General features: G+C 41.6%; 1 protein-coding gene across 4 annotated transcripts in view; it reads left to right on the top strand.

The window, feature by feature from the left end:
- Nucleotides 1-27,687, top strand: part of MTHFD1L (methylenetetrahydrofolate dehydrogenase (NADP+ dependent) 1 like) — a 209,955-nt gene that overhangs the window by 34,547 nt on the left and 147,721 nt on the right. For all 4 annotated transcript variants that reach the window (XM_087425142.1, XM_087425144.1, XM_087425145.1 and 1 more), the window contains 5 exons: nucleotides 6,203-6,314; nucleotides 13,898-13,989; nucleotides 15,752-15,849; nucleotides 18,582-18,755; nucleotides 27,225-27,361. In XM_087425142.1, the coding sequence (XP_087281268.1) occupies nucleotides 6,203-6,314; nucleotides 13,898-13,989; nucleotides 15,752-15,849; nucleotides 18,582-18,755; nucleotides 27,225-27,361 (613 nt within the window). The remainder of the gene's footprint in view (nucleotides 1-6,202; nucleotides 6,315-13,897; nucleotides 13,990-15,751; nucleotides 15,850-18,581; nucleotides 18,756-27,224; nucleotides 27,362-27,687) is intronic.

Genomic DNA, 27,687 nt, shown 5'->3' with positions numbered 1-27,687 from the left:
TTGTATGTGGGACACTGCCTCAGCATGGCTGACGAGTAGTGTAGGTCCACACCCAGGATCTGAACCCGTGAACCTGGGCCGCCAAAGGGGAGCGTGCAGAACTTAACCACCATGCCACGGGGCCAGCCCCAGGAATTATTTTTGATCAGTTATTCAAAGTATGTCCGTTAGTAGATTTGAAGTTGCATTTTCCTGATTTTATCATCTGTCGTAACTTATGTGGGTATCAAGCTCATTTGAAGAGGGGTTAACTGTCTTTTCTATCATTTTGGACACAACTGAGTATCTTGGATATTCTCTTCTCATACGCTGAGTGGTAAATACCTTGAATGATGAAGGAAGAGGTGAACTTAGGAACATTTAGAAAAAGGAAGGTCATTTATTATCCTCTAGGGGAAAAGTTTGGTAGATAGTGCTGTAATCGTAATCCCTAATTGTCCATTTGGCTTGTAGTCATTCTGATTTATGAAATAACCATAAGAACAGTCTTTTAATTTTTAAAGCCAGTCATCTGTTCTACTGATCACAGATGAGAGTGGGAAAAAGAAACATACTCAATTCCTGAAAGGAAAAGATTCTCCCAGGGTGAGATCACTTGGCGTGTGTGAAGTGCGGGAGTACCTTTTGCTGAAATTGTCATTCTCTTATCTTGCCAAAGTATTGCAGCATCTGAATGAAAGTGGTTTAACACACTTATTTTAGAGTTTTTATACAGTTATTTTAATGTTTCTATTTGGTGGTCTGCTTAATATTTCAGGAAAATGTGTATATTGATCCATAGATAGAAAGCAATAATCCTGTGGTAGATGTTCAGTTAATTCAAATAAAAAGTTAGACATTCTAAGTTAGCATAATAAGTTATGAATAAACAGGGGCTCTGCTTATGAAAATCTCTGCCTGAATGAAATCTCCATATCCAGGGAACACACTCAACTCAAATGGCAAGAGTTTACCAGGTATGGTTGCCAATGCCCATTTCTATAATAAAGTCATTGATGAATTCCCAGTTGCCAAAAATGGACCTTTTATTGTATGTGGGTTGTCGCCACAGCATGGCTCCCAACAAGTGGTGTCAGTCCGTGCCTGGGAACCAAACCTGGGCTGCTGAAATGGAGTGCGCCAAACTTAACCACTAGGCCATGGCGCCGGCCCCAAAAGTGGATTTTTTTTTTTGCTTTTAGCTTGGTTGGCTACTGGGCGTCATTCAGACCTGTGGACCACACCATTTTCCCTTAGCCTGCATGAGAACGCCTTTCCTCTTTTGTTACCTCCTGGCCACACCACAGTCATGTCATTTTTTCCTCTTCTCTTACCATTTAAGATGAGGGCTCCCCAGGAATGCACATTCATACCTTTTTCTTCCCATTCTATCTGTGTCCCTTGGGGAATCTTATCCAAGCTTCTGGTTTTAACTACATCTCTATGCCAGCGATCCCAACCTGCATCCCCATCCTCCCCGACCATCCTCTGTTCCAGGCCTGTGCATCCAGCTTCCTACCAGGCATCTCGTCTTGCATGTTTCAATATCATGCTCTCACCTCCTCCAAATCATTCTCAGTCCAGCTTCCAGAGTCGTCTTACTAAAACACGTCTGATGGTGTGAGGGCAACCAACCAAATAGCCCAGTCTGACAGCTACTGGTCTGTTTTCAAGAAAACGTCAGCAAATTTGGAAATTTAGCATTTATTGAAAGAAAAGTGACATTTCACAAAAGAGAAAAACAGTTCATTCTTTTTAGGCCTTGGCCGCGAGATGGTCAAGGAGCCTCCACGCTACGTAAGATTTCACGGGCACTCCCTGTCATCACGAAGCACTGTGAGGACCCTGCTCTGGAACGTAATGGCATCTGTAAAGCCACTTAACTGGGCTCACGAACCACAGTGTCCCAGTTCACGGAAAGTGAAAGAACAAGTCGGGGCCACCTCCCTCCCGCAGGACCCCTCCCTGTACTCTCTGTGTGTGGCAGCCGCCCGGGGACACACAGGGACTGATCAAGAATGCTGATGTTGATCCAGACTAAATGCTAGTAAAGCATGCTTTCCGAACTGTGTGGGCAAAATAAGTAGAAATCAAATGTTGAATCATTTCTTTTCCTGTCCCAGTGGTTTGCCCCATCCCCTGCCCCGCATCTTGAAGATCCCAGCTCTAAAATATTGTAGGCAGGAATTTATTTTATTTTATTTTATTTTGAGGAAGATTGGCTCTGTGCTAATATCTGTTGCCAATCTTCCTCTTCTTCTTTTTTCTCCCCAAAGCCCCAGTACATAATTGTGTATCCTAGTTGTAGGTCCTTCTAGTTCTCCTATATGGGATGCCGCCTCAGCATGGCTTGATGAGCCATGAGTAGGTCTGCGCCCAGGATCCGAACCTGCAAACCCCGGGCCGCAGAAGCAAAACGTGTGAACTTAACCACTGCGCCACTGGGCCAGCCCCCAGGCAGGGATTTTTATTTTCCGATTTTCACCAACCTCAGTGTCTGCCCCAGGTGGCACTTTAGCGATGGGAAGTGAATGAGTCTATTCACTAAAGATGCTGGATCTCTTTAATTCTCTTTAGTCCCTGTAATTTTAGAAATGCGTCTTTGCTGGAGAAAGTGCCTGTTGGTGATTTTTAGAGTAATGCTCTTCATGTTGAACTTTGTTTTCTGAACTGTGTTGAAAACTTTTGAAGGATATAGAAGCAGGTTTCATAGGTCTCAGGTAATAGAAATCATAATTTTTCAAAAAATATTTCTCAACCTTTTTTTTGACCTATGCCAGCTTTCAGTATATATACAAATCTCATACCTGAGATTCTCATATGTACCTTTTCGAAACACGTTGATAGCAGAAGATAAATTCTGTCTTCTAGCCAAGAGGGTGGGGCTGTACTTTTTATAGCTTAAATGTAAAAATTTTAAATTTAGCATTTTATTTGCTAAATACAAAATTATGATGTTGTTTATAACAGCGAATCACATCTGCCTTCCCTTTCCCCTCTTCATAATCTGACTCTTGCCACCCGTCTTCAAAATCAGTGAGTTCGGGAAAAATATTTTTCATGTTATCTACACTGTAGAGTACTGCCACATGCTCCGAGTTAACTGTCTGCATATCTGTGTCTCACTATTGTTTTAACATTTGGTCTTCTGCCTGGGGAGTGGGCGGTTCTCTTGAAGCTGCTTCTACTGGAGCCTCAGCAGAGAAAGCGATATTTTGTTATGAGGTAAAGTTTCAAGCCAGGCTTTGGCTAGGATCTCCCCCATTTGGGAGGAGGCAAGTAGAAACAGCCAGCGAGATGGTAATTCTCCTTGAATTTTAGCTCATTAAAACCTTTCCTGGTCCTCAGTGGATTATTTATGGATTTAAGCATCTAGCACTTCTCCTTTCCAGAAAGAATTGGCATCTCCAATGTGATCATTGCGAAGGGAGGAGATTTTTGTCTTTTCTCTGTGGGATCAGCTGTCCCCCCGTTGCTGGTTAGCACAACCCACTTCAGAGTGGTATTTAGGTACGGAGTTGAGGGGTCAGAATGAGATTTCCGAGATTTATAGGTAATGAAAAGAACAGGTTGCATCAAAGATACCGCGTGGAGGAAACTAAGTGTTCTTAGGGGACTTGTGTGAACCTGTGAGCTCTAGTTTTTTCCAGAATGAACATTTCAGTCTTGTTCTTATTGACTTCCGTTTTTAATATATTTTCATATGTTCTGGTTTTGCTGTGATTGTGCATGAAAATGTAGCAAAATGGTGTTTCTTATATCTGCTGATCATTTGCAACAGTGTCAAACGCTTGTTTCTCCTGAGAGTTACTGTGGGTGAATATCTGCGATGGTAAGGGTCAAGGAAGAAATGCATTTTCTTATTCAGATGTTTAAAATGCTCTTTCCCTAAGGACACTTTTTTCCCCCTAAATATAGTATCACCCAGAAGTCTAGCTGCTTTTCAGATCTATGTATAGAGAACACGTGTGGTATTAACAGGCTAGATTGCTGATAATATTGGCTGTAAACTTCCTAATCCAGGTTCAGGGTGTTGTGGCCCTTGTGGCATACGTTTAGGCAAACATTTCAGTAAGGACTTATTTTCTTTTTAATGTGATTATAATATAGTCGATGCACCATTTCAATGCAACACCATTTCCATGTGATACAATTTCTTCTTCTTCCCATGCCTTGATAAAGTATGGTGCTGAAAAGCAGTGAGCACTGTTTGGCTCATTCGTGAGTACTCAATGGATATTAGTTCACTTTTCCCTATTTGCATGATCAAATTGATCAAGTATCTGGGATGTTGATTTTTAAAAGCCAGCCTTGGTGGTCTAGTGGTTAAGATTCAGCTCTCTCACTGCCATGACCCGGGTTTGTTTTCCAGTCGGGTCCGCATCACCCCACCTGTTGGTTGTCATACTGTGACAGCTGCCTGTTGCTGGGATGCTGAATGCTATGCCATCGAGATTTCAAATACCAGCAGAGTCACCTATGGGGGACAGATTTCAGTGGAGCTTCCAGACTAAGACAGACTAGGAGGAAGGATCTGGCCACCCCATTCCGAAAAAATTGGCCATGAAGATCCTGGGAATAGCAACAGAGCGTTGTCTGATAGAGCGCTGGAAGGGGAGAGGACGGTGCAGCAAGGCTGTGGAGGATTCCGCTCTGCTGTCCACAGGGTTACTAGGAATGGACTCGATGGCACTAACAACAACTTTTAAAAGTTGGCTTTAGCCAGTCTTTGAAAAGACATGCATTAAAATTGTTACCATGCTCCTCCTCTATCAGGGGAACTTGGAGCTGCCCTAGATCTGGGCTTTTTTGTTCATAAACCAGGTAGGACTGTCTTGGATTTGCTTCCCCTCACTGCCATCTCTTGTCTCAAGACTCCTAAGAGACTTTAGCTGATGCAGCCCAAACAGTGTTACAGACTCCCAGGCTGAGGAGCTGACCTGGTTCTTCCTTGAGATCTTCAGCCATCAGCCTGTCCAAGCTGGGAATGGATGAGGATGTGTGAGGCATGTTCATGTACGGGGTGGTTGGATGGTTGGGTGGTGGTAATGGCAGCGGGGGTGCTTTTGTGTTTTGTCTTCCACTCTGATTCTAGAGAGTCTGCAGTCCATTGCAGGGTGTCAAAGTCTGAGGAAAGAGCAATGGGGGAAGGACCAACAGTGTTGGAGATGGGAGGGTGGGCAGCTTCCCTCTTTCTACCTCATAGAGTATTTCCAAGATGGGGTCTGCTAGGGGAAACAGGACATACCATAGAGGTACTGATACTCGCTGAGTCTCAGTCTCCTGGTCTGTTAAATGGGTGTAGTTACACCAACCTCACATATTTGGGATATTCAACGAGATAATATTAACAGCACTGGGCTGACGCACACAACTGTAGCCATTTTCCCCCCTGGGTCTCAGATTCCTTCCTCGCCTCTCTCCCTCCACATGTGGATCCAATTCGAGATCGTCGGTTGCTTAGTTGGTACCGGGACAGAGGTCAGAGCCAACCTCTTCCCCTACTCTCTATGTAACCTGCCTACCAGAATGTTCCTCCAGCACCGTGTTATCAAAATACGATCAGGACGGACATGATGAACGTGTTTCGTAGTAGTGGATTGCATTCTTTCTATTTTCTCAGGAAAAAAACTAGCAGTTTGACAGGAGACTAACCAGGGCCTCAAGGAAAATGAGATTCTTTCTCAAGCTCTTGAAAATACTTCCCTGAATCTAGTAAAATTCCATATGGGTCCAATTTGGATTGTGCAGTTGTACAGGCCGGCAGGCCCCCTGCCCTGGTCAGATCTTCAGGGGGCTTCGCTGTAATGACGCCTGTTTTCCTCCTGAGCTGCTGCGTGAATCAGGATGCCACCCACCCACGTACCTCTCAGGCTCCTCTTCCCATCAGGATAGTTGTCTTTGTCCCGTCTTTTTTCTTGATATCGTGGTTAGTGGTGAAAACACGTAAATGATAATACTCCACATCGTGTACATGAAGTACTACCCTGAAGAAATTTTAAAGTCTCCTTTTCTGTCTAGGATGTGATAATCACGTTCTGTTTGTCCTAGAATGTGCTACGTTCGTAAATTAGTAAGGTGATTCTGTCCACGTCATCAGTGTGGAACTAAACTCTGGAACTGCAGTGGTCATCTCTTACCTTGAGGTCATTTGACATCAATGGTTAGTCAGGTCTTTATGCTACAGATTAAAACATGTGTGGTGTTTTTCTTTTCTTTCTAGCTTCACGAGGCTGACATTGTGGTCTTAGGCTTGCCCAAGCCGGAGGAGATTCCCCTGTCTTGGATACAACCAGGAACGACTGTTCTCAACTGTTCCTATGACTTCCTATCAGGTAAATGTTTGAAAATTGGTGCCCGGCCACTGATAAAAATAGGTAAGATTGTTGTGAGAAATGTCAACCTCATTCAGAAGAGAGTATATTTCTGAAATGTTGGTCATTGTCAACATATGTACACAGGATAGGAGACTTAGAATGTTGGTGTGCCTACCTTTTGGTCACCTGATATTGGAACCATATTGTCGGGCAAAGAGAAGGCAAGGTGCCATTGCAGTGGCTGCCTCCTCCTCCTCCCGCATTGAAACGTCCCCCTGCTGCCCTCCAGCATCAAGCAGTCAAGGAGGGTGTGACCTAAAGTAGATACTTTGTACGTGTGTAAGGTGAAAAATAGTGGTTTTCGCCATCTTTTAGAAAGCAGCAGAATCCTTTCTCTCAAAGAAATCTTAGCTGAATCTCAACAGGTAAAAGCAGATGGAAATAGAGTTGTTGGGAGGGATGGGAATGGAGACCAGCCCTCATGTCTCCCTGATTCCCTGCAGTGACCCCTCAAGCACTTCTTGGAGCCCCAAAGAACAGTGTGCGAGTCACCATTAGAAACAGAAACTGTCTATGGATTGGTGTTGATATTTGATGGTATTTCTCCAAGGGATCTAGGAATGCCCTGGACCCCACCAGGCCCACCTTTAGGGGAGCTCGAGCTGTGCCAGCCCCAGGGCTCCCAGCCAAGGGGCCAATAGGAGCAAGCCCAGAGGCAAGACCCTTTTCTCATTCACAGAAAGACGCTCTGAGGCTAAGAAGGCTTTGGACCACACCCAGCTGACTCCCTCAAGTTCCTGAGTAACGTGTGTGCTAGACATTGGCAGAGAGAGGCAAAGGAACCCTCCTTCCTTGTTAACCTTCCGCCTCCAAATTTCAGTGTGGAGAGGAGGACTGTACTCCAGGCCAGCGTTTTTTTTCCTCAAAGCTGGTCAGAACTCAGGCCAGCATGCGTGGGCGCCTTGGCCCTCTTTCCCCTCTGCTGGTACCACACTGGAAGTCTAGATCCTGGAACCTACTAGACAGCCCTGCAAAAGACAGTGAAATAGGAAATAGTATCCAGAATAAAATATATATAACTTCTGACCTAGGCACCTTGAGATAACTATTTTACATTTTTCTATAAAAAAGCATTAAACTTAATTTTATTGGAATATAATAGAAGGCAAAGAAAATAATATACTAAAAGCATTACTGAAATTCAGATAGTTGTTTCTTTAAAAAGAGAAATATTGGACCCTCCCCTCTAGGAAAGGTAGCTCCTCCCAGAATTGACCAATCAGATTAAAAACCCCTTGGGGCTGAAGGAGGTGAGATGGATTGGAGAGTGCAAGGTGAGATGCTCAGGAAATTCCCAGAATGCTCATGTACTCAGCTCTTAGATGGAGAGTACACGGGTGACGGAAGCAATTAGAAGTGCAGTGTAATATGAATAGAGAGGATTGATGGCTCTTTTTAGCAAATAGAAGGCATGTGCTAAATAACTTCTTGGAAGTATATGTAGTTTCTGAGTATAACTTTTTTTTTTCCCTGAAAAAAACAGTGCCTAACCCATCAATGGTGGACATGGCAGATTTGCTCCTCTGCTCAGAATCCTGGTTAGATTAGGAAGGTCAGTTACGACATTATTTATTTTTTTTAAATGAATGCTTCTTTGCTGTAGTATTTACTTGCTATATTTTTATTAGAGTTTATATATTTAGGACAATTTTGGCACAATCCTGTCTGGAGATAGGAGAGTCAACTTCACTGTTCTTTTGGAATCCCTGTGATTATATGAAAGTGACATATTTTTTATTAATGAAATTGTGCCTTATTTTTATGTTTCTTTTTAGGACCTTTATTAAAGGCATTCTTAAAAACATTATATTTTGATTCTCTTGGGGGAAAAAAAAAGACTAAGGCATTATGTTTTGATTTAATGATTCTGCATGTAGACTGATGGCAGTTGGTTTTTTTTTTTTTTTTTTTTTTTGGTGAGGAAGATCGGCCCTGAGCTAACATCTGCCAATCCTCCTCCTTTTTTTGCTGAGGAAAACTGGCCCTGAGCTAACATCCATACCCATCTTCCTCCACTTTATATGGGACGCCGCCACAGCATGGCTTGCCAAGCGGTGCGTCGGTGCGCGCCCGGGATCCGAACCTGTGAACTCCGGGCCGCCGCAGCGGAGCACGCATACTTAACCGCTTGGGCCACCGGGCCGGCCCCCAACAGTTGGTTATTTTAAATTAGTCTGGTCCAGTAGTGGCCGTTTTCCTGTTGATTTTTGAATACCCAGTGCCCAGAATAGTGCCTGATGCATAGTAAGCACTCGGTAAATACCGTGTTGAATGAGTGAATAAACGTGGACTCAGAATTGTACTCTGATTGATTGCATTTTAAGTTAGTTATAGATTTAGACATTTCCTTGAACTTGTCTCTCACGTAAAAACAGGGCCGACAGAGCAAGACAAAGATGGAAAATGCTATGCTGCTTAAATGGATGAACATTCTCCAGTTGGTACTATTTGTAATAACATTATATTTCTCAATCATCAAAGTTTTCATTTTGGCAACTTTGATTAGTATGAAAATTTAATCTATAAGTAAATTGGAGAAAGTCTTTTTCCCCTCTTTTATATATCATCTTGCCCCTTTAAACAAATGAATAGACTTTTTCAAGCATTATTAAAAGGAAAGGTGCTTTTATTTAAACTTAAGAGCAAAAGAATTTTTAATATACTTGTGATTCGGTGAAGGCAGGGTTTTATAATGAAATTTTCGTACTCATCTTAATGGTACAGGGTTCCACTCCCCCCTTGTAAAAATAGATGGGATATGGTGATCTATGATGAGGTAATTCTATAGAGGCATTTTATTGTATGTATAATCCCAGGAGAGATTTTCCCGATGGCTGATATCCCAGAAGCAGTGCTTGGAAAACAATTACAAGTAACTTGTTGGATCTGTTCACTTTTCTATGGCATGAGTCTAATGTTTAGATTTAAAACAGGGTCATATCAGTGTTCAGTTTTCCAGCTGTAAGAATAACTAAATTTTTTTATTATTAAAAAAATTATTTTGAGTGAAGGAAGTGGGCTGTGATTTTGTAATGCTCTGTTTGCTAAAGAGCAGAATTCCCTCCCAGCAAGACCATTTTGTACCCCAGTATTAGGGCTTATTTCCTGATGTACCAAATCAGACAAGGGAGAAGCAGGTGTGATATCTCCAGCCCAGAGAACAGCATCAAAACAGCGACTTTGTGGATCAGAGGAGCTGACAGCTTCATTTTAAGCAAACATAATCCCATTTAGTGAGGAGCAGGGGCAGAAGCCCGGGCTGCATCCCAGGGCTCATGCTGATGAGCTGGGGCATCCTGAGGGACCAAGAGCCTTCCCTCTTATGGCCCTGTAGTGGAAAGAGCATGGAATTTGGAATCAGGATTGATCTGACTCAAGAAGAAGAGAGAGTTTTGATTTGCTTTTTAACTCTTAATTGCATTGTACTAGTAGGCTGTGTGACTTTGAGCAAATAACTTAAGCTCTCTGATCTTCAGTTTCCTTGTGGGTAAGATGGGAGCAAGGATGTGGGGAGGAGTAATGAGATACCACCTCAGGTACAGCCGCTCTTTCATAGCAGCTGCCAATCATGTTGGGCCACTCCCTCCACAGGCTCGCTCCACTGCATTGTAGCCACGCCACCAGCACACAAAATAATTTTGGGGCATCATGTAAGCAGAATATTTCAATATTCGAAAAATCAAGCCCAAGGAAGGAAGAAGTCCTATGATATTCTGAGAATGTAAGATAGGCAGCATTAGAGAAATTAGGCATGCATGTAATTTAATCATTATCCTAATGCACTTAGAATAAAATAAGGATATTTGCTTATGACTTTTGAATCTATTACCTATTTTCCTTAAATTTTTTCCAGGAAATTCTGGATCTTTTGGACCCATCCCTGAGAGATATTATTGCCACTTTTTCATTTCAAATTTTAATTCGTTTTCAATGCAATATATTTGATGTTTTTAAAAGGTTCAAGCCATTTAAAATATGCAAACTGTATTAATTCCTTCTTGATTTGGTTTCAGTGATTTCAAAAAAGCTGCTTCTCTAAGTCGATACTAATATTTTAATTATGTTCCTTTCTCTGAAGTTTCTTAATTGTATTCCTTTAAAAAATAGTAATACACTGTCATTTGATGGTGGAATTCAGATATTTTAAGCCAAGAGTGAAACTCTCGAGAGCATTGTCTCAAAAATGATACTAAAATTTTGTTGATTGCATTTTACTGTTTATTCTGAAAGGTTAATAGATTTAACTTAAACACTAATCACCAGTGTTTTTTGAAAGTTCTATCTGTACTGATTTGTAATTTTTAGCTCTTCGTGTTTTCAAAACTTCACAGAAATCTTTTTGGGGTAACTCGTTCTCCTAGAGGAGGAGAAAATGTTCAGAGTTCAGTTTGCGGGTTCGTACAGTGATTTTTGTGATAAGAAGGGTGCCCTGGGCCAGAGAGCAGAAAAGTTGACACGTTTCCAATATAGCAGAGATGGCAGGAGGACTGAAGAATTTGTCTTGGTCCTTTTCCCACTTCATTTATTCTGGCAAAATTCCCAGGGTGGTCTCAGAACAGCTCATCAGGGAAAAGGCTGTTCTGATTTGCAGAGAAAGCATTCTAACACTTTAGCCTTAAAGTTTCTTATTGTAGAAAGTTGGGTTATGATAAGAAAAACTGTAAATGAAAAGGCCATCTTTTAAAGTGGTTCATTGACTTGTCCCTGGAGGAACCAGGAGTTAATGGGGAAGTGAAAAGACCCATTTGGTTTGGGATGGGACCCAGGCTGGACTCGCAGGCCAGTGTAGACAACCCTCTGGGTGGAGCCCTGCCACTACACAGGCAGGGCGGTGAGGTAATGATTTCCTTTCTCGATTCTCTTTAGCCGTGAAATTTATTAAGAACGTATTCCTGATTCACTGAGTTGTCATCTTAATTGCTTCAGATTATCTGGATTGAGAATGCTTAATTCAGTTTTAAGATTACCTTGATTCCTACCAGAAAAGCAATAACAATGTTTGTGATAGAAAATTTGTGAAATATAGAATAGTACACGGAAGAAAATAACAATAACTTCTGATCCAGTCGTCTTGAGATAAGCATTGTACATTTTTCCATTAAAAAAGCATTACAGGGGGCCGGCCCAGTGGCGTAGCAGTTAAGTTTGCGCATTCTGCTTCTGCGGCCTGGGGTTCGCAGGTTTGGATCCCAGCATGGAGGTGCTCACTGCTCATCCAGCCATGCCGAGGCGGCATCCCACATAGAAGAACTAGAAGGACCTACAACTAGGACATACAACTATGTACTGGGGCTTTAGGGAGAAAAAAAGAAAAAAAAAGAGGAAGATTGGCAACAAATGTGAGCTCAGGGCCAATCTTCCTCAAAAAAAAAAGGAAAAAAAAAAGCATTACGCTTTGGGGTGGACCTGGTGGCATACTGGTTGGGTTTGTGCACTCTGCTTCGGCTGCCCGGGTTTCGCGGGTTTGGATCCTGGGCGCCGATCTACACACTGCTCATCAAGGCATGCTGTGGTAGCATCTCACATATGAAGTAGAGAAAGGTTGACACAGATGTTAGCCCAGGGACAATCTTCCTCAAGCAAAAAAAAAAAAAAGAAAAGAGGAATATTGGCAACAGATGTTAGCTCAGGGCCAATCTTCCTCACCAAAAAAAAAAAAAAAAGCATGACAATTTTATTGGCTTGAATAGAGTAGAACGTAAAGAAAATAAGAATCTAAAAGCGGTACTGAAATTCAGGTAACTATTTCTTCAAAAAGAGTAATATTGGTTCCTACAAGAGTATTCTAAAGTTTAAAATATATGTGTATGTTCATTTTGTGTTGTGTTTTAAAATCTTTGTTGATTTTAGCTGTGTTCTATATTATGCAAGGTGGTGGCTGAGATTATGGGAGGAATTAATCACTATGTAATTCTGTAGGTGAAATATTCTTCATTCATCTGGTTGTTTGTGAGTCTGTCCTGGGAACATGCGTTTATAAATTGATACTAGCTCCTGGAATGTAGCTTTTCCTTATTTCTCCTCCGTTTAAAGATAGAGATAAGAAAGAGAGAAGCATATTTCTTTTCCATAGTGGTTGGACAAGACCTTCAGATTAGATCTCTAGTGGTTCAAACAAAACAAAACAAATCTCTCATTCTCTAGACTCTTAGCTTTTGCCTAAATATGATTTATAAAACTGTAGTGTTGCTAATCTTTAAACAGTACCTGGGGGATATGATTTTCCAATGCCCTTAATACATTTGACAATAGAACATCACAGAACACTTACTCTTAAGTGTTTTCTGCTCTTTCTTGCAAAGGACTGTCAGCAGAATGGATAATTTAAAAGTAGAATGGTCCAAAAAAGAAGAAGATAATTTCTTAATTCAAAAAAGTTCCATTATAAATGTTTCTTTTCTCTACGGGAGGATGTAGGCTAAAGCATTTTGTATGTGTGTTTGCTTTTCATAAACTTCGTAAGTACCAACTAAAGGAGGGAAAAGTAGTTCTTATAAATGCCACTCTATTTTGAAAACCAAGTAATCTCTAAAATTAATACGCTAAAATGTAATTTTTCAGTTTTGATGGAAAATTGGTCACATTACTTTATATCAGGGATTTTTTTTTGGCAGAGAATGATCTACCCTGAGCTAACATCTGTTGCCAATCTTCCTCTTTTTTTTTTTTTTTTTTTTGGCTCCCCAAAGCCCCAGTGCATGGTTATATATCATAGTTGTAAGTTGTTCTAGTTCTTCTATGTGAGCCACCACCACAGCATGGCAACTGATGGGTGGTGTGGTTCTGTCACCAGGAAGTGAACCCAGGCCGCCAGGGTGGTGAGCAATGAACTTTAACCACTAGACCATCAGGGCTGGCTCTCAGGGAGTTTTTAAATTATCAAAGAAGGCCTTATCTTTCGCATAACACTTTGGCTGGGCTCATCCTAGAGGAGTTGTAGTCCCCCCCCCCTTTTTTTTTTTTTGGTGAGGAAGATTGGCTCTGAGCTACCGTTGGTGCCCATCTTCCTCCATTTTGTATGTGGGGTGCCACCACAGCGTGGCTTGATGAGCAGTGTGTCAGTCCACACCTGGGATTCGAACCTGCAAACCCTGGGCCGCTGAAGTGGAGTGTGCGAACTTAACCACTACGCCACTGGGCCAGCCCAGTCCCCCTCCTTGTACTTTGTATTCATAAGTGAAATTGCTTTTATTTTATATGTATTGTTTAAACATACACACTACATGCCAAGCACTTTACATACCATATATCACATTAAATTCTCACAAAATTCTGAGGTTGATTAACATTAATTAAAAGGCCCAAAGTCACAATTGTTAGTAGGAGGTAGAGGCACAATTTTAATCCAGTCTGACTCTAAACTCTGTGGCCCCATCAAGAGCCCCAAGGCTGTGTCAGGGACTATGGCCTACTTATTGCTGACATCCTAACGTCCTTGGTTGAAAATGGGAACAGCACTCAGTGTGCTGGCTGTTTACAAGGAGCAGTTGGTTATCAATGCCAATATGCTGACAGTCCTTTTTTTCTCAATTTTTTTACAGGGAAGCTTGGATGTGGTTCTCCCGCGGTACATTTTGGTGGTCTTGTCGCAGACGATGATGTGAGTCTCCTTGCTGCCGCTCTGCGGATCCAGGTGAGTTTGGCACAGCTGTTTGAGAATTTTTGAGTTTAGAGCTTTGATTAATAGTTGCTAACATTTTGCGAGTGTTTGCTGTTTAGCAGACACACTGTTAAATACCGTACACACGTAATGTCATTTAATTCTCACAATCCTGTGAGATAATGTTATTCTCATTTGAGAGATGAGGAAATGGAGACAGAAAAATTGTTAGTTGCCTTTGGTCGCATGAGGTGTGAGGGAGTGACCCAAAGCAGGGTTCGTTATTAGTTGTCTATTGCTATGTAATAAATTACCCCCCAAATTTAGCAACTTAAAACAATAAACATTTGTAATCTCAGAGTTGCTAGGGGTCAGAGATTTGAGAGCAGCTTAGCTGGATGGTTCTGGCTCAGAATCTCTCATGTGGTTGAAATCAAGAGATCAGTGGGGGGGCCAGCCCCGGTGGCCTGGTGATTAAGTTTGGCATGCTCTGCTTCTGTGGCCTAGGTTCAGTTCCCAGGCATGGACTTACACCACTTATCTCAGTGGCCATGCTGTCTTGTGGGCTCACAAACAAAATAGAGGAAGATTGGCAACAGGTGTTAGCTCAGAGCGAATCTTCCTCAACAACAACAACAAAAATTATTTTAAAAAATTTTTAAAAAGAGATCAGCCAGGGCTGCAGTCATCTGAAGGCTTGACTAGGGCCAGAGGATCACTTTCAAGATGGCGCCCTCACATGGCTATTGGCATGTAGTATTTAATTCCTCATTGGCTATTAGCAGGATGCTGTAGTTCTTCATCATCTGGACTTCTCCACAGGGCTGCTCACAACGTGTCAGCTAACTTCCCTCAGAGTAGGTGATCCAGAGGAGAGAGCAAGGAGGAAGCCGCAGTGGGTTTTATGACCCAGTCTTCAAAGTCACATGCCACCACTTGCTTTTTTCCTCTTTGCTAGAAGCGAGCCACCAAGTCTAGTTCACATTCAAGGGAAGGGGAATTGGGCTCACCTCTTGAAGACAGGAGTATTAAAGAATCTGTGGACATCGTTTTGAACCACCACCATCTATGTGACCTAAAGCCCAAGATCTCCAGCTCTCGTGTTCTGTTGGTGCTGGAACCTGCCATGGTGGTGTCTGCCAGCAGTGGCATTAAATAGCAGTGAAGAAACCTGAGCCTTTAATTCTGCCACATTAGAATTAAACAGAAGCAAGTTTTAGTTTCTTTCTTTCCTACACACATGGTAATACACAATTATAACTTTTCACTTCAAAATGGCATATAATATGTTTCTGTAAGGATTGTGTGTTACATTTCAACTCAAGCCAAATTTTATTTCTATATATTTCTGTGTATGTGTCTGGTATCACTATTTAATGATTCAATTTGCTTGTTCTGTTATATCAACTGTAGAAGGATTGTACTTGAAATGGTGTTACAGATTTTGGAAGCTGGATCTGGAAGCTGATAATTCATGCAATCTCCTATTTTCCTCATTTTTTTTTTCTAATTGAGATGAAGATTACATGCCAATATAATTTCATCCATGTACTTGATGTCTTTAGCGAATGCTTAAACTATTTTCATGGTGCGGCAGCTCACATTTTCCTTTTTAAGACAAACCTACAAATTTAATTACACGTGCATAAAATTATTCCTGATATTCACTTGGGTTATGGTGCAACTGTATAATCTTTTTCATGGCATAACACCCCCAACCAATATTTTTATAGTTTAGATACGGCCCTTGTCAGCTTTGACTTATGACATACCTTCCTTTCTGTCCCTACTGAAGAACGTAGTCAACAGTGGAAGGAGATGGCTTCGTGAGCAGCAGTACACCAGGTGGCGACTTCACTGCTTGAAACTTCAGCCTCTCTCCCCCGTACCGAGGTATCCGGGAGATTTGTGTATACTGACGTCAGCTCACCAAAGGGCCTTAGATATCCGAAGTTATCCATTGGGTGGGGACACAGCTCGTGGTATTATGGCTTTGATGGTAGATAATTTTCTCTAATCAAATTGCTGCACTATTTTTCTATCAATTCCTCCAAAATAAGTAATAATGAACATTTTTACCATCTTCTATCAATCCTAGGATGCATATTTTTTCGTTTCTGGAATCAGGAGGCACATTACCGTTGATGACGTATTCTGCATTTAATGCCAATGTTTTTTCTTCTTAGCGGTCCACAAAATAATGGCATCTTGGATTTGACAAAATGCAGTAATGTAATATTTGGAATATGCTTTTTAGTGTTAGAAATGCCCAAGACACATGTCAGCTTGGTCTTAAGGGCCAGGTCAGTTTCTACTCGGGGGGTAAATGATCAGTGAAACCAAACTCCATTCCCTGTGGGAAGTGAGCTCAGCTCTCATCAGAATGTGGTGATATCCTCTATGTGACAGGATGCTCTGTGAGAGTCCAGATGGGTGTTTTCGTCAGTGGTATTTAATGAAGTGTAAGCTACATATTCTGTCTGTATAAATGTGGAAATACAGACTGCAGGACATAGTCTCAGCATGTGATTTAGAGCAATTAGTTAGATATGGTATCTGAGCCCGAGAAATGCACTTTCCAGCCTCCTAATGAGTCCTCTCTGGCTGCCTCCCCTCCAGTGAATTGGCCCAGGCCCCTTCATGCAGGGCGTGCATCATGCCAGCCCATCCCCACATGATTCCGTCCACCAGCATTGGGATACACAGAGTGTCAGTAGATAAACCCTCCAGTAATTGACTAATTTTTCACTTGATAACCAGTTGCTTTTTAGAATTGACCTCTGTTTCCTTGGGCAGTCAGCTGAACACTATGGTCTGATTATACCCACCAGGCTGGTGAAACCCTCCAGGCTATGTTTTCACCCCTGAAATAGACTAAACATCTGACTCATCTTCTGTGCTCATCAATACATGGGTTCCAAGGAATGTTGTTCTTTGTAGTATCATCCCTGAGGTTGTACAGTCTGTTTCATCAAATATCTTATTTTTTGAAGTTACTTATGTTGTTATAGGACTTTGATTTTTACAAGTAAATGAGTCAACTCTCCTTAGAGGGAGCTAAAAAAAATTAAGATGGACCCCGCCAAATCGTGTACCAAAATCTTTGTATAAATCAAAATAACTTCTACTTGGGGGAAAAAGTGCTTTGATTGCTTAACCAAATTTGACTTCTAGAGCCACTGGGGAAAGAAAGGCAGGCTGAGTAGTTTATAAATCACCCAAAAAGTCAAAATAATGTCACTATCACTCTTTAGGTAGCGAAGAGAAAACCTTGGGGATTTTCCAGGAGTGGGCTCTTCAATGTAGGAGATTGTGGCAGGGGAGAAAGAAAAAAATATAGCCAGAAAAGCAAAAATCAAGTAGGAGCGTAGACAGAGATGTGAGACGCAGTGCGGGGAGGAGAACTGGAAAGGAAAATTCAGGCGAACCTGGGGAAGGGATTACTACCTGACTGGAGGCGCAGAGCTCAGCCCACGTCTGGCCTGAAGCATGCTCTCTCCCCTCTCCAAGCTGCTCTAGTGCCCTTCAGAAAAGTCGGGGTTGGAGATAGGATTACTGTTATCTCTTGCACCAAAGTCAGATGCCTGTGGGTTCATGGAGGGTAGTATGGGGGCTGAGAGTAGCTTGTCAGCTGTAGCAACAGGAAAATACTAGAGGAGAGGCTGCCTGCCAGTGGAGAGGGTGATCAGCCGCCCACTGCAAAGAGACTGCTGTTGCCCCCAAATAAGGGTTCCAGGACGAGTCAGGGAAGTGCTGTCTTCTCAGAAGGCAGCCTGTAAGACAAAGTGTCTGATGCCTGCTCTCCCAAGCTCTGGCTTGTGCCTGCTGGGTCTCACTTTAACAGCTTTTCAGACAGACAGATGGATGGCCTGAACCCCCAGTAAGAGAAATGGCTGAGCTCAGGAGCCCCACAAGGCTGTCTCTGAGAAGCTCAGCACAGGCTGCTGTTCATAGCACTCTTGTAAGATGAGCAGGGATGTTCTCATCTTGCCAGTAAAATAGAAGAGTTAAATCATTTGCCCAGCAACACTCGGGGGTTCCTAAAATTTCCTGTGTCTGCAGTTGAGCTTTGGGCACTAGGTCCATTTACCGACAGTTATGTAATTAATTAAACATTTGGAATACAATTTTGGACTTGAAATAGGAAAGAGAGAGGGAAAGTATGGACATAGATAAAACAAAATAGCATTTCCACATTTTTGAATAGCCAAGGGACGCATGAGGCTAGCCCAGTAAGAGCATTATGCAATAGCCCATCTATTCGTGGTTAGCCAATACAGTGATGACCCACAGAAAGCATCGTACTCTGCAATGGATTTATACTTATAAGAGGCCTTTGGACACATTATAATAGACAGGTTTCATCTTTTATGATGTAGATGTTATCTTTGTACCTGGGCAGAATTCTAGGATCTTTATGAGTTTTTAAGAGTTGCTTCTCTAAAGAAATGTACCATTTTCTCATGCACGTTAATTGTTAGCAGTTGTGCTTAATACTACTTGGGAGAAAGGACCACAAAGCCATTGCACTGATTTAATTGTTGGCATGGTGTCTGGCTGTTTTTCACTCGAGCAGCGACCACCTAAGCTGAGAAGACTCTTGCCTCTTATGTGTTTCCCCCCAGTGATATTGAGATTTCAAGAGCACAGACTCCAAAAGCCGTGGATGTCCTTGCCAAGGAGATAGGATTGCTTCCAGATGAAATTGAAATCTACGGCAAAAGCAAAGCCAAAGTACGTTTGTCCCTGCTGGAGAGGTTCAAGGATCAAGCAGATGGAAAATATGTTTTAGTGGCTGGGTAAGACTACTTTTCAAATCTATTTTACTAAGAAGACATGTTTATAAAACTCTCTTCTGTCTTTATATCTGTCGTCACAGCCCTCAAATCCATCCTTTTCTCAAATGTGACGTTATTTTGTCCATTTCAATTGGCATTCCTTCATTGGACATGAGGTAAGTTTTTATTTTCAGTGCAAAACAAATTAGTCTCCTCCACAAAAGATAAAGCAAAAGGAGTTCCCGATCCAGCCCTTTATTTTCTGTTTCTCATAATGTATTTCGATCACCCTTGTTCCACCTTGGATTTTTCATTTAGTTTTTCATGATAAAAATCAAAATAAGAATTGAAGGTAAAATATTTTGAACGAAGCAGCAGTTTTTGTTGTGTTCTCCTTAGAAAAAAACAGTTTAATGGAAAATGTACAGATAATTTTGTGAAACTCGTGTTTCTCTATTAGTATCATTAATCTTTCTTATTGTTGTATTTGCATTACAAAAACTCATTATTTCTCTTTTCTTGCATTTCAGAATTAATGTTGGCCATTTTCATTTGGTTGGTCATTTTATAAAAGGCAAATGTGCAGTTCTTGTGAAAAAGATTGTTTGCTTTATTTTCTCTCTTTTTAAAAAAGAAATACACTCACTAGCTGAAAAATGATAGAAAACAAGGGATTTCAAATATTCGTTCAGTGTGACCTAAGGGAACATCAAGAGACCATATAAATTCCTCTGTTGTCTTGAAATTGCATTACATGGACTTGCTAATGATACAGAGGCCAAGGCTTGAGGCTCAAAAATCTGTTTGTTAACAGGCAGAGACATTTCTTGTAACTGGACTTGTCTCATCATTAACTTTGTTTTTACATATTTCGTTATTAGTCTAAGTGCTTTATTTCTTTTTTAATTATAAAAATTATGCATACTTATTGTAAAAATATTCCAAAAATATGGAAAGTATAAACAAGAAAGTAAAACATCCCGAATCCTACCACCCAGAGGAAACGGCTGTTAACATTTGAGACCATCTTGACACTGATAACAGATTTCGTAAATGAGGTCATCCTACACATGTTGTCCTGTCGGTGACTTGATTAGTCAACAGTGTGTCGTGTGCCTGGCTCCATGTGAGTCCATACAGAGCTATGTTGTCCTTTTTCATGACTACATAACATTCCACTACTCACAGCTGAGATTCTTAAAGTGCTGTGGAAGGGGGTCCTAGGGGCAGGGGGTGGTAAAAATGCCTGGGATGAGGGTGGATTCCATTTTACACGTTTTCCTAGCACTGAGAGGCTCTGCTGTGACTAAACTGCTGATAGTACTGCATGTTTCTAATTCTTCAAGTGTATTGAGGCAGTTAAGTGATTTGAAAATATCATAAGGATGTCCCATAATTCATTGAACCAATTCTCTATTGATGGACACTGAAGTTCTTTCCCATTTTTGGCCATTATAACAGCACTGACATTAACAACCTTGGGCATGCGTATTTGTGCATTTGGCCAGTGTCTCCTTAGGAAAAATGCCTAGAGGTGAATTCAGTTTTTTAAAACAACAAATAAAGCAAGATATCATCCATAGTGTCACCTCTTTAATGGCATAATAATTTCTTCATGTCTCCTCTCCCTCCCCCTTCCCCCCCATCCTCCTCCTCTTTCCTTATCTCCTTCTGTTATGGTTTTGTAAGAGGAGCGGACAGCCAGAATCTTTCAGAGTCACTCGGCAGCTGTCGTTTTAAGGAATTCATCCCTTGCTGTAGCACCTCAGTTGCCTGTGGCTTAAGCCTTCTCCTTCAGGCTTCCCAGCTCACTTACAGTTGGACTCCCGACCCTAATGGGGTCCTTTCCAATTTAGGACCCCAACCCCAGTGTCCCTGTAACAGAGCTGCAGGAAAGCTCCTTGCTGAGGGGACACGTTGGTCCCGCCTGCAGGCGTCCTCTGGGACAGATCCGTGAAAGGAGCCAGCTGCCTGGGGGGGACTCCTGGGGCCCAGAGTTTGCAGCACACATCTAGTCAGTGTTACTTTTATGGAAGTATGCTCCATGCAATTTTGTTTGCAGTGAATAAACAAACTCTTGGACATTGAGAACTTCAGAAGCAACTTTAGCGTCTTGTCTGCGGATTTGCCTTTCTTCTTCCAGGCTTTAGGTGATCTTGCTGGTTTTCTCACCTTGTTTAGGGTAGGAAGACCTAAGGAAAACTCAGGAGGGTGTGTTCGCAGTTTGCAAAGGAAGAATCCTGCAGGAGTTTTTCGTATGGCATGGCTGTGATTTACTCAGGTTTGGGCTTGTCAGTATTGGAAATAAAAAAGCAGATCTAGACATGTCCGTGGCCTTAGCTGGGATCACAGAAGTGATACTTCTGTACACAAGCTCTGATGGTATTGTCATCAGATTTCTACCTTGACATCGTATGTCACGGCCTGGCCTCCAGCCACCTGCTAGAGAGTGACCGCTGGCATGGCTACCTAGGATTACGGCTACGTGTCTGTCCGTACCCAGTAGAACCTTCCTCCACACCGTCTCTCTGCTGGCGTTGCTGTGTGTAACTGAGCTGAAGAAGCCAGGCTGCCGCGTTGTAGAGGAAAATTAAACCTGAGTTCTCAAGTACAAATTTAACCCCAAGAGATCAACATTCTTTTTCCAACATTGTGGTATGAGTTCCCTTACTTAACAAAGACTGATGAAGGAACAAAAATTAAATTGTGTTCTTTTCAACTGCGTTGAAAAAAAAAGCTGTGAGGGTAGGATTTTGAGATACATATGCATCTCTAGCAGAGCTTGATGGTTTTTAGAAAATACATGCCACAGTGTATTCTATAAGGGAGGAATAAACTTCCCCCATGAACACAACAAATGTTTATCTAATCTTTTAATGGCTGGATGCTTGAGAGCAGTTTAGAACGCTATCATTTTATTTCTAATCTAAAATGAAGAGTTCACTTGAAATAAAAATCACTTCCATATGTTTACTTTTGGTCAGTAAAAAGTAAAAATGACACTAGCAAACCATTATACACGCTGTTGCAACTTCCTTAAAAATATATATGACCCCTCCATTAAATGGAGAATCGCTTCCTTTTCCAGAAAGCTTTTTTATTCTGAAAATATCAGCTTATTGTATAAAAATTTAACATAAAGAGAAGTAAAAGAAAGGAGAAAACTAAATCTCTCATTACTCAGAAGTATTAAAATTGTTTATATTTCCTTCAAGATTTTGTCTATGCATTGAGATCATGCCATAAATACCATTTTGTGTCCTGCCTTTTTTCTGAATACTATAACACAAATCCTTTTCCATGCTTTAAAATTCAAATACTCGAGTAATTTTTCAATAAACCTAAATAACAGTATATTATTGTACATTTGAATGTATGTATAAATGTGATTTAAATGTATCATCAGTGGGATTAAAATATAAAATGAGATTTTCAAGAAAAATCTTTTACTATTAATAACCCAAATGCAGAGCAGATTAATTCATTTTAAAAAGCTGTTCTTCAAACTTGAGAATTTCTTACTCTATCGGACTCATCTGTGATTCATCAGCGTCACATTGCATGGTATTTACACCTACACATCACTGTATTTGCTTTGCCTGACAAAATGAGAAGTATTGGGAATTGTTCAAGGAAATATGCCAGAAAAATCTGAGGGGCTCTTGAGTTTTACATATTTTCCCAGTTACACTAATGAAAAGGAATTTGTTTGAGAACTTGACTCGGAGTGCAGCTGTAGGGCGTTGAATGTGTGTGCAGGATCGGTCTCCATCGGTCCGTTACCGATTTCTGTGCAGAAGTTTCTAGAACTCCTCTGAATTGCTTGGACACAGCAGTTAAAAAAGAAACCCAAAGCGGTCTGTGAGTAGATTGAATTTCCCATTAAAGAAAAATGAAAATCATTCATGTCACTTCATTTTTTTCTGTAGAGAGCCAAATACCTGATTTGATTTTTTTTCTTTTTTTTTTTTTAATGTTTCAACTCATTATTTTGGTCAGTGTAAAAATAACTTTTCTGAAATTTTGGGTAACTATTTAACTATCTGTGAGTTTTTCTTTTATTTGTACTTCTTGCAGAATTTAGTAGAAACCACTACTGACAGGGCCTTGGAACTATTTACTCAGTCAAGTGTGATGGGAAACACAACCAAACGGACTAGGGAGTTTATTGCTAGATAATACCAGGCTTTTTAAAAACCTTCCAAATCATGAAGATGCCTGGGATGGCTGATATATGTTCATATAAGCTAACATATAGTTTTGGAGTTCATGGTTGGACCCATGGCTAATGACAATAATAGTGTTGAACAAGATTCTAGATTTTTGAGAGCGGTTCAGAGTTTTGTGACTTCTCTCTGCGTAAGCGATCTCTTGGACTTTTGAGTAAATGGTAAACTTCTTCTAGATCATGTCCAAGTTGTCACAGAGTGCTTCGATAAATTTTCACTGTAGTTGACAATAAATGTTTGTCTTAGAAAAGGTATCATTCCTTTGTCACCTGTTCTTTGCTCCTCAGTGCCCTGGACAGGTGACAGAAGTGCGAGGAGAATGGGCATAGTCCTTCACTTCAGCAGACATGTCAGGAATCTTATAATAATGTCCTCTGAAAAGTTATATCGTAAACACACAATAAATGCTCTGGGATATCAGCAAGAGCAGATAAGTCTGCTGGGAGAAGTTGAGGAAGGAATGAACAAAAATTACCATTCCCTCTCCATAAACTTGAAGCTCTTACGGAAAAAGAAATTAGGTTGACATGGCGCTTGGTCTTTTCTAAGTCAACTTGATAATTTGGAATCCGAGCTAAAGATCCTGGGACAACAATTAAACCAAACTTTGATACCAAATGCAGGAATGAGGTGAAGTAAATTTTTATTGGAGCTCTCCTTTCATTGCTCCTCATAAATACTTCCTACTTTCTGACTTTCCTGAATTGTATTAGTTGGCAGAAAGCGAAGCAGCCCTGTGTTTCTAATTAAGAGTTGGATGGTTAGCTGAAGTTCTGAGGAGGTCATCTCTGGGCGTGTCTGCTTTGGGCTGTCTCCAGTAGCTGCGTTACCATCTCCGTGGGGATAAAAATGTAATCCTTCATGTGCCACATTGAAGTCAACCACCTAGTCCTTTGCAGACAGTAACTGCTCAGAGTGGTACTTCCACTACCCTGTTTCTGACACGGCGTTTTCTTCACAGGCTGTGGTAAGATTGGGATTCCTGTGGCTTGTTAACTGCTTTTATTCATGTCGTATCTCGGGAAGTAGAAAGCTGACTCAAAGCACAAACACCTTCCTGTGACTCTGAATCTTCATGTCGACCAAGTGTCGTGTGGCTGGAGGAGTTTGAGGTTGACCTCACCAAGCAGAGTTCAGGCTGGCTCACCAGCTCCCCACCACAGAGGTCACCAGTGACCACTTCTTGGACCTCACCCGGCCTCAGACCCTGAGGCATTTGACCCTGTGGACACTTCTTGGTTTCCTTCCAAGACTCCGCTGTCACGCCCCTGCCTCCTCCTCACAGTTTCTGTAACTTTCTAGTGCTCCTTCTTAGTTTCCTTTGGTCTCTCCTCTGACTATTCCTTGGGAGAAAACGTTCTTAGCAGTTCTGTCCTTATCTTTTTTCGCACTGTCACTGAGTAATCTTACTCATTGCCATGCTTTAAATTGCTATAGTTAATGATTTCCATCCATAGAAATCGCTTAATAACGTCAGGGGACTTGGCCTAGATTTGATTCCTGGCTCTTCTGCTTACTAATTGTGTGACCTTGGGCAAGTTACTGAAACTCCCTGTGCCTCAGTTTCCTCATCTGTCAAATGGAGATAAAAATAATTAATCCAATAAATATAAAGCACAAAGCCTAGCATATTAACTGCTCCACATTCACCCTCAGTTTTATCCAGCTAATATTTATTCATTTGTCAGATCTTAGCTTAGATGTGACTTCCTCCAGGAAGCCTTCCCTGATGTTCCAAATCTAGTTCGATTCTCCTTCCATGTGCTCTCATAATACTGTCTAATTGTCCTATCCCTCTGTCTCAGTGTTTATCACATTCATTGTAATTGCTGATTTGTCTGGGCACATATCCCATCAGCCATGAGCTCTGTGAGGACAGCGATAGCATTCAACATGGTCGTCGTTGTGTCCCCATGGTCTAGTAGCCTGGCACATAGTAGTACTTAATGAATATTTGGATTGGCTGTGGTGGTCTGAGATAGTACCTGAGGGCGTTACTTCTTTGTGGTCACATCACTGGATTTTGTATGTCAGAAAACTCGATCACCAGTTTTGTTGTGGTTGAGTGTCCTAGACAACCTGATTCACGCCATTTGACTCACGGAAGACAAAATTGGAGGCCCAAATGACGGTTTTTAAAACTTGTTACTGTGGTTAGAGTATGCTAAGTACCTATTTTATGAGGCCTCACTTGGGAATGTAACACACACCCGTCCTATTGCCTAACACCATGATGCTGTGAACCTGTGATGTTTGGTTTTGTAGGGTTTTGCAGTCAGCAGTCAGCTCCTCAGAGCCTTAGTGCACTGAGAGTCTTTGGACTTACTCTTTCCAAATGTTTGAGGGGCTGTGGTATTGGAAGGGGGTGGGCTTCACGTGTCTGATTCCAAGAGATAGGAGGCTACAGGAACGCAGACATCTCCTCTTTAGGAAAAAGAACTTTCTGACTGTAAAAGCTGTCTGGAAATGAATGGGCCACCCTGGAGGTCCATCACTGCTTGTGTTCAAACATGGCGGCTACACCCCTGGGTACTGATATCTAGAAGGAGGTGGACCAGTGGGGATGTTGGAATCCCTTCCAATCCTGAGAGTTTGGCCGTGCCTCACTCACTCATGGACCGTTGACTTAGGCCCTGTGCCCACAATATGCCCCCAGCAAATGGCCCTGGCAGAAGGGATGCTAAATTACCCATCAGCAAGAAATAACATCCGCTTAATTATTTAAACCATTTTGGTGGATCGTTCTATGCCATTTCTTGACGTTGATAATGTTATTTTATTTATTTATTTTTTTAAATTTCTTGAAGTTTTATTTTTCAATCAATACAAAAATGATCTGGTTCATGCTGTTAACTGCCAGTCAAACTTTGTGTTTAAAAAACTAAATATTCTTTGTTAAGAGCAGATTACAACAAATGTTTTCTGGACTCTTATAAAACAAGATTCTGATATAATGAATCTAAACCAAAATTCACAAATGGTGGCTGAAACTCTGTCACCTTGCAGCCCCAAACAACATACATCCACAGTTATTATGCATAAACAATTCAAAATTAAAGTTTATAATGGAAATGTCAACAAGTCATAGCTACTACATTACTACTGATGAGTTCCACTATACTTCACCCAGGCACGGCAGATGTGCACAGCTGATGGACAGACTGCTAGAAAATTAAAGCTATCAGAGCTATAAATAAGGAATACATAAATATGAACAGAGCAATGCTGAAGCATTAGAGCCGTTAAAAAAAAAGATGTGACAACCACATCTGATAGTTCTCTCTGTAAGCCACTTGCCACTGATTTATAAAGCTATGGTTTTATAATTCTTTTGAAAAGGAAAATGTTTCTACACTGCTGCATGCGGTCATTTCATTGTACATTCCTGACTCCAGTGCAGTCTTCAGATCTTCTTGCAGAGCTTGACATATCTCATCAGATTTCTCCAGAAAGTCAGCGTGTCATATTTTCAGCAGCCTTGAGTGCCTCAGTGGCCTTGCGAAGTTCCTTAATAACTGACGATAAAGCTTCTGGGTTAATTCCTTGTTCACAAAGCCGTACACAAATAGACAGAGTTTCCATAACTAAGCCAGTATTCAAAATTCTTGAAATCTCAAGCAGAATGTCCGTGGAGTCCCTCACTGCGTTCAGATGCGCTGCCATAGCTACTGCTGCTACTGTTCGCCGTGGTGGAGGCTGAGGGAGCTGCGACATTGATAATGTTGTTAGCACCACTGCCGAATAACTTTTTTTGGTCTCTTGGCAAAGATGTGTCTGTATCTAGACTTTAGCTTAAGCACGGCCTATGTGATGTGGGTAGACCATATGGTCCAAGAAATTTGAATTATTAACTGGATTTTGGACTAGTATGTTCTCTACCAATATCCTCTGATTTAGTTGATTTTGCGTAGGTTGATTTTAGTTGATTTTTCATAGGTGTTTTTTTTTTTTTTTTTGGTGAGGAATATTGGCCCTGAGCAAATATCTGTTGCCAATCTTCCTCGTTTTCCTTGAGGAAGATGGTCGCTGAGCTAACATCTGTGCCAGTCTTCCTCTACTTTGCATGTGGGATGCCGCCACAGCGTGGCCTGATGAGCAGTGTATATATAGGTCCACACCCGGGATCCGAACCCACGAACCCTGGGCCACCAAAGCAAAGTGCCGAACCCAACCGCTATACCCCTGGGCTAGCCCCCATGGGTTGATTTTGTGTAGGTTTTCCAGGAAGTATTATTAAATTTACGTTTTCCCCCCAAACCAGGATCACACCCACCCCTCTTGGAGAAGGGAAAAGTACAGTGACCATTGGGCTTGTCCAGGCGCTGACTGCACACCTGAACATCAACTCCTTTGCCTGTCTGAGGCAGCCTTCTCAAGGACCAACTTTTGGAGTTAAAGGTACTTTATTTAATCACTAGTGTATTTTTCAGAGCGAAATTTTCAGAGGAGACAAGTTTAAAAAGAACATCAGCAGATGTGGAGTTAAGGCTTATCAGAGGAACTGGTGCATTCCCTCCCTACATGCACCCCTCCTGCTCACTCAGTACGTGGAGGTCACCCATGTTGGTCCTCCCCCAGAGGGAGCTGTAGGGGGGTTCAGTGGAGCCCTTGGTTCCCCCGAACAATGGCGAGGCTCTTGCTCAGGACTCTGACCTAGCACAGAAGCTTTCTGTTGCATCGGTACCTTCTTTGCCAAGCGATTTTTTTAAAATTTTATTTATTTT

The sequence above is a fragment of the Ceratotherium simum genome, chromosome 38, assembly GCF_057802395.1.
Source record: "Ceratotherium simum simum isolate JZ-2026a chromosome 38, ASM5780239v1, whole genome shotgun sequence".
NCBI classification, from domain to species: Eukaryota; Metazoa; Chordata; class Mammalia; order Perissodactyla; family Rhinocerotidae; genus Ceratotherium; species Ceratotherium simum.
The sequence above is the reverse complement of the archived record's forward strand: the minus strand, read 5'-3'. Positions and strand labels throughout refer to the sequence as shown.